This window comes from Indicator indicator, chromosome Z (genome assembly GCF_027791375.1).
Source record: "Indicator indicator isolate 239-I01 chromosome Z, UM_Iind_1.1, whole genome shotgun sequence".
Taxonomy (NCBI): domain Eukaryota; kingdom Metazoa; phylum Chordata; class Aves; order Piciformes; family Indicatoridae; genus Indicator; species Indicator indicator.
Genome location: NC_072053.1, coordinates 52,888,500 through 52,903,382, shown reverse-complemented (window position 1 = coordinate 52,903,382; position 14,883 = coordinate 52,888,500). Strand labels below are relative to the sequence as shown.

Here is a 14,883-nt window from a genome sequence, read left to right as displayed (position 1 = left end):
GGGGAGATCCTGTCTAACTAATTTGATAGCCTTCTATGAAACTATGACCAAATGGGTAGATGAGGGAAGAGCAGTGGATGTCATATATCTTGACTTCAGTAAAACTTTCGATACTGTTTCCCATAACATCCTCATAGAAAAACTCAAGAAATGCAGCATAGACAGGTGTTCCATGAGGTGGATTGCAAACTGGCTTGACAACAGAGTTCAGAGGGTTGTCATCAGTGGCACAGAATCAACTTGGAGGTCTGTGGCCAGTGGTCTTCCCCAGGGATCTGTACTGGGTCCAGTTTTTTTGCTTAGACACAATGAAACCTGGTAGGCACCTCCAGACCCAGGGAAATTTTTTGTCAGATTGCGTATTTATTTCACTAGCAAGGCTGCTGGGGAATCCCATTTGTATTGTCCCATTTGTATTTCAGAGCACATCACTTCTGATGGACCCAGGCAGAGTATTTGTTCAATCCTGTAAACGGATTTTTCATCATTGTCCGAGTAATTATTAGGGAAAGAAATGGGAGCCTGTTCTCTTTCAGTAGTTGACTCCTTTATTATGAAGTAGCAGTTCTGTTTAAAATGGGACGTATACCAAATATGTACAGCAGTTCCTCATCAAAGAGACCTTTTGAAAGGGTTGGTAAGTCTTGGGGTGCAGTTGATTTATACTTTGGTAATAACAGCTGTTTAACACACATTCTTAGAAGTGTGTACTTAGTGCTGTATGATGGTGGTGAACACTGGCAGAAAGACAGCAGATAATTTGCAACCTCAGTTTAGCAAAGTGGTGTCTTTGTGTGATTACTCCTAAGACTCTGTAGCTATAGAACCCTCCTGTCTATTTGAAGATGTAGAGCAGAAGTATTATAGGCTGAACACCAGAGTGACTGAGACGTAGGTTAATTAAAATTGTAATGCTTTTGCCCCTTCTGGACAGTTATTACTCTGTGACCTTGTTTAGGATGTGCAGTTCAGGTAATGCTGTTTTGGGGGAAAAAAAAAAAGACCGAAGTAGAAAAGGAACAAAGAATGCCATGAGAATGATGCCAAGTATGAAAGAATTTCGTACAAGAGAGATAGATTAGTCCAGAATAGTTCAGCTAGGAGAAGAGGTGAGCAAGAGAGAGCAAGTGAGAGAGACAGCAAGAGAATGAACAAGAGGGAATAATAAAGATATGATGTAAAATGACTTGGGGAAGGTGATCAGGGAAAGATCTTAGAAATAAAACACACTTAAGGAAATTACAAAGCAATTGATACTGAGTAATAGTTTTTTAAATGCCATATCTAGTCATAAAACTCTTGTAGCTGCAAAAAAAATTAATAATTTAAGTATTAAAAAATAAGCATTCAAACAAATTGATTGGAGTCTAAAAAGACTTGCAGACAAATTGTGGTGAAGGCTGATGGAAAAGTCCCAGTAAACGGAATGGAAGCTAGTACTCTTGTTCTTCTTCTAAGGCCATTCTCAGAGACAAAGTGCTGTGTTAAATGGATATTTGCATATACCAGTAAAGGTGATGCGGTTCCAGCATATGGTATTATTTCTGGAACAGATAGAGATATATGTTTTTGCTTTCTGCATAGTGTATCACTAACCTGAGACAATGCCCTTACTTGGGATAGGTACAGAGGATCAGCTCCTTTGCTGAAATGGAACAATCTCTATATTTGTGGTATAGAGCTTCTCAAAGCCTTGAAAACCCTCATGGCATGAAGAAGGAGACATACAGGGTGCCCTGGATCATTTGACATCTGTTATGCTGGTATAGAGTGGGCATCCAATTAATGCTCCTATCTGAGTGTCCAGTGGCTTTCCATGCCTTTTTTTTTTTTTTTTATCTCAGCTGACTTTTGGCAGGCAGTGACCTGGTACAGGTCAGGGCTTTGAGGCTAAAGCAAATGGATTTTGATTTTGCCTTTCACTCTAGGAAAAGTTGAGGTATTAATTTTCAAGATTAATGTAGGGTTGAGGTCTACATAAAATTAATTTTATTACTTTTCCAGTGGTGTTTCAGTGCATATCTCCATTCTCCTGCTCTCTTTTGTCCACTAAACAGTCTTCAAATCCAGTCCTTGCCTGGCTAGTGTATTCTTGTGACATCTGGTTTACAGTATGCACATTGAAGCATTTGACTTAGTATTGCTTGCTGAGGGGGTTTTAAGTATTCAGAGCATTTGGTTGTCCCTTCACTATTGCTCCATTTGCAAACACAGGGACTAAATCATAGAATGGATTGGGTTGGAAGAGACCCTGGAAGATCCTGTTGTCCAACGCACCAGCAAATATCAAGGAATACAGAGTTTGGGGACTGACGTGATTTTTAAAAGCTGAGATCCTTTATTTCTACCCCATGGAAGAGAAGTGGAAACAAGAAAGAAGAAGTATAACTGAGAAGAGGGAGGCAGAAAACAAAAGCCTCTTGTGTTGGAGGCGGGGAGAGGCTTTTCACTGAATTCATTTGACTTTCTGGCTAGTTGGGTCCCAAGCACCTGTTTTTGGCTTGGTAGTTTTTAGGAGATGGGCTCTGGTTTGTTCCAGTCTTAGGCAGGATTCCATACGATCCTGCACTGAAAAGGGGCTGTTGCAATGCAGAAGAAGTGTGGGGATTTTAAGGACACTAGACCACTTACAAAAGGCTGTAAGAATAGACAGGGCACATCATATTGTTTTCTATTTGTTCTAACCCCTTAACCCTATGCTATACTGAGGCCAAGCTCAGTTCTGTCTGAGCTTCTCAGTGAATGATCCTATGCAAAATGGGTTTACTGGCTGAAGCATCTGAGCACTTCAGTGCCTGTGGAGTTAAATTGGCTTTCTAGAATGGTGTCCTTGCTTATCCTGAGCTTTTGCTGAGGATGCTCATAGCACATCAGCTGCTCAGCATTTGTGGGTAAGCAAGAACACACCTGGCCTTGCTAATGACTACTCAGTGCCACTTAAAGTCTGATCAGAGGTAAAGACTGTATTTACAAAGTGAAAATTGCATGAGTCTGAAATACAGAATTGCTGTCACAATGAAACCTTAGTCAGAAGGCAGTTCTCAGCATATTTTAAGATCTAAGAAGCAAAATTGATGCCTATAATAGTTTGCTTATCACTTAACGTGCCAAAACTGATTACCTATCCCATGACTGACCTGACCTTCAGGCACTGAAACGTATTTCTGTCTGCCTTCTGCTTCTATGAGGACATCTGCCTGACCAACTAGATACCCAGTGGCTATCCAAGACCTTTTCTAGCAGAGGACATGAGAAATTGACAATGCTGAACACTAATCTCTTCATAGGATCCTTGGTAATAGGTGTTAGTTGAAGTAGGATTAAAGTATTTTTTTCTTCATTTGGCAACAACCATGCTGCTAACATGCCATCAAGGAAATGGGAGGCTCAGCATCTGAAGGAATGTTTTTAATGATCATTAGGTTATGTCATGTATAAAGCCAAGCTAGTTTAATGTTGTAGACCATCATCCAATTACAGGAACCTTTCTGGACAATGGTATGAAATGCATGAGGCAAAAATGAAACTGTGTAGGATTGTTGTGTGGGGTTTTTTTTTTCTCCCCCAAGATTACATGTTTTACTGCAAGGCATGAAATTAAAGATTCTTGTCTCCTGCTTGAACTTTACATCTGACTTGTTTTTGTTTGCCTGTTTTATTTATTGTATGAGGAGTATAGCCCTACGAGAAAGACTTGGAAACACCTATGGTCTGCTCCTGTAAGGCAATGTGGCAAACAGTAGTTACGAAAAATTTTCACAGCTGAAGAGTCAAAGTGCTTTAAAAATTTGGCCTGACAAGTGAATTTGAAATGCTGCATTTTCCTTTTATCTGAGAATTTTTTTTCTTTCTCAGCAAAATTGTAAAAAAAAAAAAAAAAAAAGATTGATGGAAAAAGCATTTTGCAAAACAGATACTTTTCACTAGAAGGTTCCTGCAGAAAGCCTTCGAAGGATTTATTGGAACCTTAATCTGGTTCTAGCTATAACAGCTAATTAATCTTGGAATAAAAATAGCATGAATACTGTATAGTAGAGATGAGGCACAGTTGTTAATTATTAATAGTCAATGCTGTAATGCTGGAAGATAAGTACTCAGGGGAAAATCTTTCAAATTGAAATATGCAAACAAGTATAGGGGTGGCTATTTTCAGAAGTACAAGCAATGATTAGGTGTTTATCTTTCCCTGACACTCAGAGAACATTAAGCATCTAATTGCTGTGTCTTTGGAAATCTCCACAAATTATAAAGTAACTGCTCAGTTTTCTGGAAGGTTCAGCTGAGTTGCATACATCTTTGCAATCTTGAATTAATAGAAGGTCACCACAGAAATCTGAGCTTCTAAAAGCTGACATCTAAAAGCTGTCAGTTTCTTGACCTTGGAGTGAAATTCTAGACTGCTTAATTGCCCAGTGTCTTCTCAATCCATTTTTAACCTATGAAAGTCAGGTCATAGTGAAGCATGTTTACTTTTGGACATGTTGGCTAAATCTATGTTCTTGGGGTTTGGTGCACTGCATAAGAAATTTCATCCATATTTCCAGTTTTTCACTATTGATATGGTGAATTTTGTGGGTTTCATATTTGCAAACAGACTTTTTTTACTTCTGACATTTTTTCGGAATAGATGATCGACTTTTTCAGATAGCTGTAAATGCTGATCTGATCTGTGCAAATATTTCACCCTGGACTTTCAAAAAGGGGTATCAAACAAAGTGTGTTGTGCTCTTGCTGGATGAAAATCAGAGTCACAGAAACATTCAAGTTGGAAAAGACGCTCAGGATCACCAAATCCAACTGAGAACCCTACTCTATAAGGTTCACCCCTAAACCATATCCCTAAGCACCACATCCAAATGACCTTTCAGGTAGTTGTAGACAGCAATGAGGTCTCCCCTCAGCCTCCTCTTTTTCAAACTAAACAGCCCCAGCTCCTTCAGTCACCCTTTATAAGATTTATTCTCCAGGCCCTTCACCAGCTTTGTTGCCCTCCTCTGCACTTGCTCCAGCACCTTGACATCTCTCTTGTATTGAGCTGCCCAAAAGCGGACACAGTACTCGAGGTGTGGCCTCATCAGAGCTGAGTTCAAGGGGACAATCACCTCCCTACTCCTGTTGGACACAGCATTTCTGATACAGGCCAGGATTCCATTGGCTTTCTTGGCCACCTGGGCACACTGTTTGCTCGTATTCAGTTGCTTGTCAATTAGAACCCCCAGGTCCTTTTCTGCCAGACAGTTTTCCAGCCACACTTCCCCAAGTCTGTAGCATTGCTTGGGATTGTTGTGACCCAAGTGCAGGACCTGGCATTTGGCCTTGCTGAAGCTCATCCCATTAACGCTGGCCCATTGATCCAATCTATGTCTTCATCAAGATCATCAATAAAGATGTTAAAGAAGTGGTCCCATCACTGAGCTCTGGATTTAACTCCATTGACCACCACTCTTTGGGCCTGTTTGTCCAGCCAGTGCTTTATCCAGCAGAGTGTGTGCTCATCCAAGCCGTGAGCAGCCGGTTTGTCCACAAGAATTCTGTGGAACGTGGTGTCAAAGGATTTTTGAAAGTCTCTGTAAGCAATATCCACAGCCTTTCTCTCATCCAATAGTCAGGTCATCCTGTCATAGAAGGAGATCAGGTTCATCAGATGGTAACTCTTCATTCTGTGGGAGCAGTATCACATGGCTCAATGTCCAAGATCCCCTTTGCTATCTGCCTTGTTCTTGGTGGAATTGGTGTGGGGTGTGTGAAGAAGTTAGGGAAAGTAAACGTGTGAATTCATTTTGGATTATGTATCTAAAAAGTACTGCAGACTGTATCAAATTTCTTAAATTGCCTTACCTTTATATGAACCACCCTCACCCCCCATATTCAGAACAAAATCTATGAATAATGTATATGTATGATCTAAAAAAAAAAAGAAATGAGCTAGATATTTCAGTAAGTTGCTGAAACACTCATTGCTTTGTCAATTTTTTCTTCTTTCCTCAAAAAAGATAGATACTGAGGAGAAAGAAGAGGGGAAGAAATAGTGTGGGGTTATTTTTTTAATTACTGTTTAAGTTTGAGTTTGCTGGTTTTTTTTGTTTGTTTGTCTCTTAAGTACCAGGGTTCCCTATCAGTTTCTTGGTGATAAGTGAGCTTCAATCAGAAATACACAGTAGTGCTTATCTTTGATATTGCTATAACTATATGTAGGAGTATCTGAGCAGCCGCTAGTATACAAGCTGCAGATATTTAAAACTGTTCATTTCACAGCATTTGTTTTGGCAGAAGTTCTATTCCAGAAAACTGATTTACTGTTACCCCTGATTTTCACTGAGTTCCTGAGACATCATGATATTTAAAATAATAATTTTCTGTCACCTATTAACAATTCCTACAAAATATTTCCCCATGGCCCTTCTCTGTAGGAGAATTACTCAAAGTTACAAGGAAAATGTAGGATATTTTAAGTATTTAAAACGGTTTAAAATATGCTAGGTTTTCTTTTCACAGTCTGCCATAGGGTTTTAGAGCTTTAGTGAAAAGGGTTAAGAATGAAATCTCAGAGTGCAAGGCCTTCTAGTGTGATTACGCTTATTAAAGCTGAATACTGTGCTTTTGACCAGCTGTTTCTGTAGCAATCATTTTAGTATGGAGATTTTTTGCTTACAGGAAAAATCCCAGTACAAATGCTATTGCTTGAGGACAGAAGTGGCATTTGAATATCAGCATGTTCTTTTGTCAATCAAAACATCCTCCTGAACAGTTCAGCTAGTGTTAGCAAGGGATTTGCTAAGGCTCTTAACTAAAATGTAAGTCTAGCTTTTTGTCACAGAAGCTTCTGAGTTTATATTCCAGAGAATAAAAAAATGAAAGTTTTCCAGCCATTGCAGTTTTTCCATGGAAAGTTGTACATGAACTGGTAGACATCCATACCTCTCTGTTGTGCATTGACTGTTCACAGCATAAAATTTCATGGAAAAGTACATTCTTTTTTCCTTCAGGTTTGTAGTTTTTGCTAGAACAGAGCAATATCTTGTATTCTGGGAGTGCTGACTGAGTATACACTGTTTACACATGCCTTAGTTATAAGAACTGCAGAAGACAGCATTAATGAAGAGAGAGACCATGTTAATGTTTCTGAGTAGTTCGTCCAATTGTCCAATATAGCCATTCTTCTGGAAAAAGTGTCTGAAAGCATAAGACTGAAATGTCTGCTGCAAACTAATCACTAGAGTCTGTTGCCTTTAAATTTGTCTCATATATTTGTTTTATTTTTGTCTTAACTACATGTTGTAAGCAATATCAAGTATGCTTATACAGTGCCATTCCAGTACTATAACAGTACAGAAATGCTCTTTCCATTTTATGTATGTCTCAGTGAAATTTTTACTTCCTATTTTTGGTACTTCATATATGTACAAGGATGTTGTCTGCTGCAATCCATATTATCCTCTGCTTTCTGCTTTGTCTTTCCAGCACTGGCTTGAGCCCAACAAATCTGTCTTCAAGCAAATGAAATGTAAGTGTTGAGAGCTCATGTTTTTAAACTGCTTTTGAAATGCTCAGAGGTATTTCTTTGCTTCCATGCAGTAATTTATAATATGCTTTATTTGTTTCATGGTGCAAGTGGGCCCTTCATGTCCTACCTGGGCAGCTGGCAAATCACTGTCTAATAGTGATCTGCACATCAAGAGTTTTTCCTTACTGCTCAAGACTTAGAGCCACAGGCCAGCTGATGTGAGGGTGTGGCAGATCTTGTGGAAAGACCTGTGTGTTCTGGTTCTTGTTTTCAGTCAGAATCAGTCAGCCACTGGGAGGTGGCAACACAAAATAGAGTGTGGCTGTCTGTTTCTGGATCTTTCAGGTTTGCTTTCTTTACACTGCCCTCCTCTTCCTGATAGTGTAGAGTGTTGGTTTGAGATGGCTGTTGCAGTACAACAAACTCAAGTGTTGTGGCTTAATCAATGAGCTCCTGCCACAGGCAAATTAAGGCAAATTAAATATTTATGTAAAAAAAAAAATCTAAAAAGATGCCTCAAAGCAGGACTGTGTCATTTTAATTATCTATTTGAAATGTTATGGTCTGGCTAATCCTTTCTATTAAATGGACCAACTGTGAAGGCTTCTTTAGGAAACAGAACTACTTTGGTACTCTTAAGTTTGTATCTAGCAGTGAAAGACAGTGCTTATTTGGCAGTTCTGGAGAGCTTTTTTTTTTTGTCCTTGGAAGTTGTGTCTTGTTTAATAAAAGCTGTTGTCTCTCCATGTACTTAGTTTATCAAATGAAGGAGAATTTTACTCATCCTTCACATTCAATTGCTTTCTGTTTTAAACCTAAGTGCAGGGTGAGTTTTGTGTGAGGGATAATGTGTTTGTTTTAAAATGTGATGAGGCTTAAGAAACTGTCTAATATGTAAAGACAGTTAGTCCTGGGTGTTGGCTGGACTGTGTCAAGAACTTCAAGAATTTCTTCTGTTAACACAGCAGTAGTATATATTGCAACATGTGTGTGTGTATATCAGCATTCTCACATATACACAGAGTATTCAGAGTCAGCTGTTTATGGCTAGTGTTTCAGCAGCCAGAATGTTGTCCAGTGAAAAATACTTTCAAGCATGTCAAGCTAAAACTAAGTTATATTCTTCTGTGATGCTAATGAAAGGAGAAAAGAGACTGCAATAATTATAAATTATCCTTATCTCTTTCTTCCTTCCAATGTGTTATGAAAAGTAGAACAGAATTTCCTCAAAGTAACTTCTAATGTGCATTTGTATCCCTCTTTTACCCAACAAAAACGTAAGGGCTCATGCTTCTTGTTGCACTTTGCATAGCAATGTACTCAGGAACTCTGTCAACAGATGCAGTGAGTGTTGTTTGATTTATTCAAAACTACTCTACCTGCATATAGATGTTACCTAGATGTAATTGATGGTACTCCATAAATTCCATAGATGTAGTGATATCAGGCTCTCACTAGAGGATTTGTGATTTTTTTTTTGTGGTAGAATCAAAACTTTGAAGACTGAAATACGGATTCACAGAAAAGAGTAACATAAAATGCAAGTAGTATGAGGTTACTTATCATGGTGAAAAAGTCTCAACAGCAAGAGCAAAAGAGAATGAGATGCTAACAAAAGCATTTTGTTATCAGCCTTAGATTTAGGACACAGAATTAACTATGTGATTGGTTGGCTTTTCATGAGTTTAATGCTAGTGTAGCTTTATCTTTTGTCACAGATGAAGGACTTCAGTTGCTACAACAACACTTTAAGGAAACAAACGAAAGTGTATATATATATACACATACATGTATTTTACATACATGTGTAGAGTCCATGTAGATTATGCATAAATACATCTTTTGCTTTGACAGCTTTCAAGGATGTCTGCATAAGTATTTCACAGCAGGAACCTCTTAATTTTTCTAAAAATATGCCCTATCAATGTGGAACACTAAGCAATTTCTGAAAGCATACAGGATTCATATTTTATCTAAAACTATTTGGTTTACTATGAAAATCTTTGGAATGAGAAGGTATTGCCAATGTTAATTTGAAAAGCTTTGCAGTCTCAGGTGACGCTAGTGAGGATTGAAATTAATGGAAGGTGGAAAGTGTAAAAACTGAAGAAAGGAAGTGACAGGTTAGTAGAACATACATTATTTATATGTGACATTGGGGAGAAACGGTAAGAGAAAGCTATTCGTAGTGACTGTTATATGGAGGTTTCCTTCTCTTTCTTTGCCGTTAAGGAATTAAAAAAATACTAAAGTGATGTTTAAGAAAAATAGTCTATGATTTCCTCTGATGGAAGAACAGGCTATGTTAATATTGATGATTCAAAATGTCATAAACTGATTTACATGCTCAAATTTACACAGGATTATGGAGCACTTGATATGTGCGGCAAAACTTGGAAAATGCTGTGCACTTGATCTCAGCTACAGTTTTGGGGGAATTTCATTTTCCCCCAGCACAGTAACAAGTTTTTCAGTATATTTATGCATGCAAATAAGTATTGACAAATATTCAGAGCAGAAAAAGAATGACTGGGAATAATGTTTTTATGCAAATTTCAAAAGGCACTAGATTAGTCTTAGTCGCAAATGAGTCATTCCAGCATAATTCCTCTATATAGTCAGATTGTACAGAAATCACAATTTGGCATCTCATAATTTCTGTCAGTGGGATAGAATGTTGTATGTTTGAAGCTCTGAAGTCTCATAGATTCTTGACAGTTTTATTTCTTTAGCTTTGGCAAAGATTGTTTTAAGTTCATATTTAGTAACACCGGGATATGACAGAAGAAATCTTCCAAAATATTTTCTCTTTTATCTTAGGATATGCAAAACCCAATTTTAATATGCCTTGGTGCAATACAAGAGGAATGAGGCATGACATCTTTTTTTGTCTCAGTGTCTACCTTTACATTTTCCATCCTCACCGAAATATTTGTGTTGTAATATAAAGTGTAAAGCCTAACTCTGTGCCTCAGCCATTTCTACCACTTATTTTGGGTGAGAGGGTGTGATGGTTTTAGGGCTATGCCTTTAAAATTTTTCACAGATCTTGAGCAGAAAGTAATAAGAATGTAGATAAATCACTATTGGGTGTAAAAAAAGAAAAATAATGATTATTCTAAACAATTCCATTCCATTCCATTGGAGGGATAGCACCCTTTTAAGATTTAGTACTCAAAACAAATTTCAGTCTGTCTGGTGTATTTCTGCTGGGCAGTCTAGCATGGTGCTTCTGTGTTTCTCTTATTGCTTTCTTTGCTAAAGAAGATAACAAAGCTGCATACTGACCTTGAATGCTAAGTCTAACATAAATCTCTGCTTCTTCTCTCTCTTTCCTTTGGCCAGGTGGTCCTGGGGAAAGTAGGGAAGGGGGAAGCAGAGAGACAGCTTTCCTGGCTTTGGCCAGGAGGGTTTTGTGCTGTTTTTGTTAATTGTACACAACTGTAAATATTGTAAATACTGTATATTTTGTATATATTTTGTATATATTCATTGCATTCCATTGTAGACTGTATTTTTTACTTGTAAATACAGCTACATTTGCTTCTAAACTGAGCTAGTCTGGTGTGGTTAATGTGGGAGGGAAATTTCAGCCCACCACAGAGGGGAAGTTTTAGTCTCTGAGAAACATGCTGAACTACTGCCCATCTCGTTTGTGATGGTTGAAACCAGTTGGGGGCTAGTGATCAGTAGCTGTGAGCACCAGGCTTTTCAATAGTGTGTTGGAAAACTCTCTAGAAGGTTGCTTAAGGTAATTGTATCATTGTGGTTCTATATGAAGACCTTTTAAAACAGGATTTTTTTTTCTTTTTGCATGTTTTTTTGTTTCTTTATTCTTTCAGGATGCTGACATTACAATTCTTCATCATTTAGTTGTCTTACATTTGTAAACTTATTTTCTGTCTTGGTGTAAATCCCACTGGTTACATCAGTACTAATGCTTAAGTAAAGAACAAGGTTTTTCCCAGACACCTTCCCTGTCTCTTTTTTCATCAATTTTAAAGCTTTTTCTGTATAAGTATGCCACTATCCTGTAATCTGCTTTGTAGGAAATAACCAACTGTATAGGTTTTGTTCTTGATTTAGGTGTTTTTCTTGCTGCCTTGCATGTCAAGTGATTTGAGAGAATAATGCAAAAAGACTGTGTCAGGCCATTGTAATTCAAGTTAATTTCCTTAATCATCGTGTCATAAGTTGTAAAAGGAGATGGAATGAACCAAGGGAAGCAAGAACCCAGATGCAGAGATGGGCTGTGAAAAGTTTTCTAAAGATTTTTACTTCTACAAACTTGTCATCAATTTCCGTGTATCAGAACAAATCTATAAAACAGTTTAATCAAATGTAAGGTTCATAAATCCATGCACAGTAAACCCAGGAAGTTTTGCGTGATTCTTCAGGCACTGATCATAGTGCTGTATATTCTTTACGTATGATCCTCATGAAGATTTAATCTCAAGATTTACAACATTATTATAACCGATTAATGAAAATCTGCCATGCCCTGTATTGTCCCATAGCTAACTGGATGCGATAAGACCACAAGTTGAGGTTTATGATAGATCAGGCATCTAATGCATAAAATAAAAACATTGAGTAATGTTCTCTCATAAACAAGCTCAGGAAGTGGTATGGGTAAACAGCTAATTCATTTGGTAGAAGAAGAGATACATGGAAACAAAAGCATATGTCTGAGGGCTCACCAGAGATATATCTGTAGCATCAGTAAACATGAAGAATGAGTGTAATGTTGTTGGGGTTTTTGGTTTTGTTTTGTTTGTTGTTTGTTTTTTGTTTGCTTGCTTTTGTTGTTGTTTGGTTGGGTGTTTTTGATGGTTTTCTTGTTTGGGTTTTCTTGTTTGTGGTTTTGTGTTTGGTTTTTCTTTCCTTTTAAATGATCACTGACTTTTGGTAGGTGTCATGGAGAGGGGTGATTAGGGATGGAGGATGATGGTTATTAATTATGAACTATGAACTATGAATTATGAAAATTATTATTTATTAATTAATAGATTATGAATAACTATTAATCACCTTATATATATATTGATTCGGATGCATGGTTGTAACAATATAATCCATAACTGTTTTAGTATATACAATTTTGCCCAGTTATAATATTTACAGAATTGGTTTCTAATTAAGGGAACGAAAGGGTGCAGTTCCCTGCACACTCGACAAGGCATTTGCAGCTTGCAACTATATACAAAGATCTTTATAATGTTATCACGAGGCAAGTTAAGCTAGAAGTATCACACGGCTACGCGCAGGCGCTTTGAATAGAATGTTACTGAATGTTGCACACATGGAAAGATACATTCTGTCTCTCTGTGTAGTGAGGCAAGTTGCTAGGTTATGCTGGCTCGCTGCTTGTCTGCCCTGGGCTGCTCCCATTCGGGCGGCGACTTTCTTTCTCCTCCCACCTCTGCGGGTGGGGGTAAGGCTTGCTTTCTCCTCCCATGGTTGCGGGGAGGGGCAGCTTCCTTTCCACCTATCGGCGGTTTCCCTTAGTGGGGTTGGAGCGGCTCCCTGAACGGAGGATTGGCTTGGCAGGGCCGGTCCGGAGGAGTGGTTCTCCATGCGGCAGGGCTGGGTTCTTTCAGGGGTTGGCCCTCGCGATCAAGGTGGCGGTTCCCGGTAGGCGGGTTTCGGTGGGGGGTGCGGTGTAAGCCACGCTTTCCCCCTCGGCTCAGCTTGAAGTGAGCTGACTCTTGGCGACTGCTTTCCATTTAGGTTACAACGCAACCTTGGGCTTTGACTTCAAAGGAGGGGACGTTTTCTCTCCCTCTTTCCCTCGGGAAATCCCGGGTGCTTTGCCCTGACAACTTAGGGCCATGCACCGGCTACGGCTCCTTTTCTCTCCTGCAAATGGCAGGGATCACGCAAGATGTGTTTCTGCTTGTGGCTGGTTATTGCTGCAGCAGATCTGGACTGCCAGGCTTGGGCTAGTCCTTCCCCTTCTTGGACTGAGTTTACCCTCTCTTGGGGCTTCCTCAGTCCTTTCAACTGGGCTTACGATGCTGGTATCTGCATCAGCAAAGGGATCTCCTTTGCTGGTTCTTTGAGCAGCTCGGTGAGCTGGCTTCTCTCTGTATGCAGAGGCTTCTAGTGCACTTGCATGTGGGTTTGAGAAGACTTAGGGGTTAGGAGCTTCTGTGGCTCGACCAAAACGACAGAAAGCAAAAGGAGAGAGCAAGGTAGTAAACAAATGGAGTAGTACTTATAGATTCTCGAAGCTGGATCTGGCCAAGGGCACACTTGTCAACAACCTACTTCAACCTATAGAAAGGGTGAAGCTAGAATGATGCCATTAGATGGAAAGAGCATGAGCGTGCCATGCGATGGGTGCAGGCAGTTAGGAGACAGGTTGGCGCCTGGGCCTTTGTCCTCTGCTCCTGAAAGGAGGGTGAACAGGGGGGACTTACCAAGACATGTTGGGACAAGTTTGCTGGTATCTGGGGGCATAATTCTAGGCATATGATGCCTTCACCACAATAGGGTAGTGCAGTTCAGAGAATATGTAGCACCAAGGAGAGATGCAGGAAGTTTTTGTCAATGTTGCATTTTCAGAGCTATGAAGAAAATTTAATCTCCTGTTGGCCTTTGCTGTCCATCTGTGCTCCATGCTTAATCAAAACACAAACCCCAACACTGACAGTACAGCAATTACAGAAGTATTTGTGCTGTATGAAAAGCAGGTTAAGAATTTTTTGTCTTTCCCCCTCCTTGGTTCACACCTATAAACTTCAAGTTTTTGCCAATGCTTTAAAAAACAAATTTTCTTTGATATAAATATTTTTTCTTGTTGTTACAGGTTGTCTTTTTATGAAGAAAAGATTATGTAACTGTTGTTTTTTGTAAGCTTCTTCCCTATAAACTCCTTATCTATACATGTCATAGATATACAAATGATTGTGTGGATTTGCTTAAAAATGAATGCATATGAGACTCAGTCTCTTACACACTTGTATCAGTGCCACGGGGTGCATCTTCTAATATCCACCTTCGTTCTGGTCAGGGTGTTAATGGTTCATTTTTTTAGCTAGAAAATCCTTACTGTTTCAGGTACATGATACAGTTTGTCTTAGTTAAATGCAACTGAAATAAATGTTAAAAGCATACAATCAGTTGCCTGGAAACCTGCACTGTGTGTGTAGTTCATGAGGGTCTAGATAATGACTGGTTTCAGCATTTGATGTAATTTAAATGGCCTTACGTGTTCTTCTACCCTCATCTCTTATGTGCTCTTAACTGGCAAGTTAGTAGCCCTATTGCAATGGTTGTTGCAGTCAGTATTATTCTCTGTGCTAAGGTCCTTTGAAATTCCTGAAATTGTGAATCTTTCCTAGTGAGAAAGCAAAGCCTGTGCCAGTAGGAAATTC

General features: G+C 38.9%; 1 protein-coding gene across 1 annotated transcript in view; it reads left to right on the top strand.

Moving 5' to 3' along the window:
* Positions 1-14,883, top strand: part of FRMD3 (FERM domain containing 3) — a 142,416-nt gene that overhangs the window by 73,022 nt on the left and 54,511 nt on the right. The window contains exon 3 of the mRNA XM_054397696.1: positions 7,462-7,504. Coding sequence (XP_054253671.1) covers positions 7,462-7,504 — 43 coding nt within the window. The remainder of the gene's footprint in view (positions 1-7,461; positions 7,505-14,883) is intronic.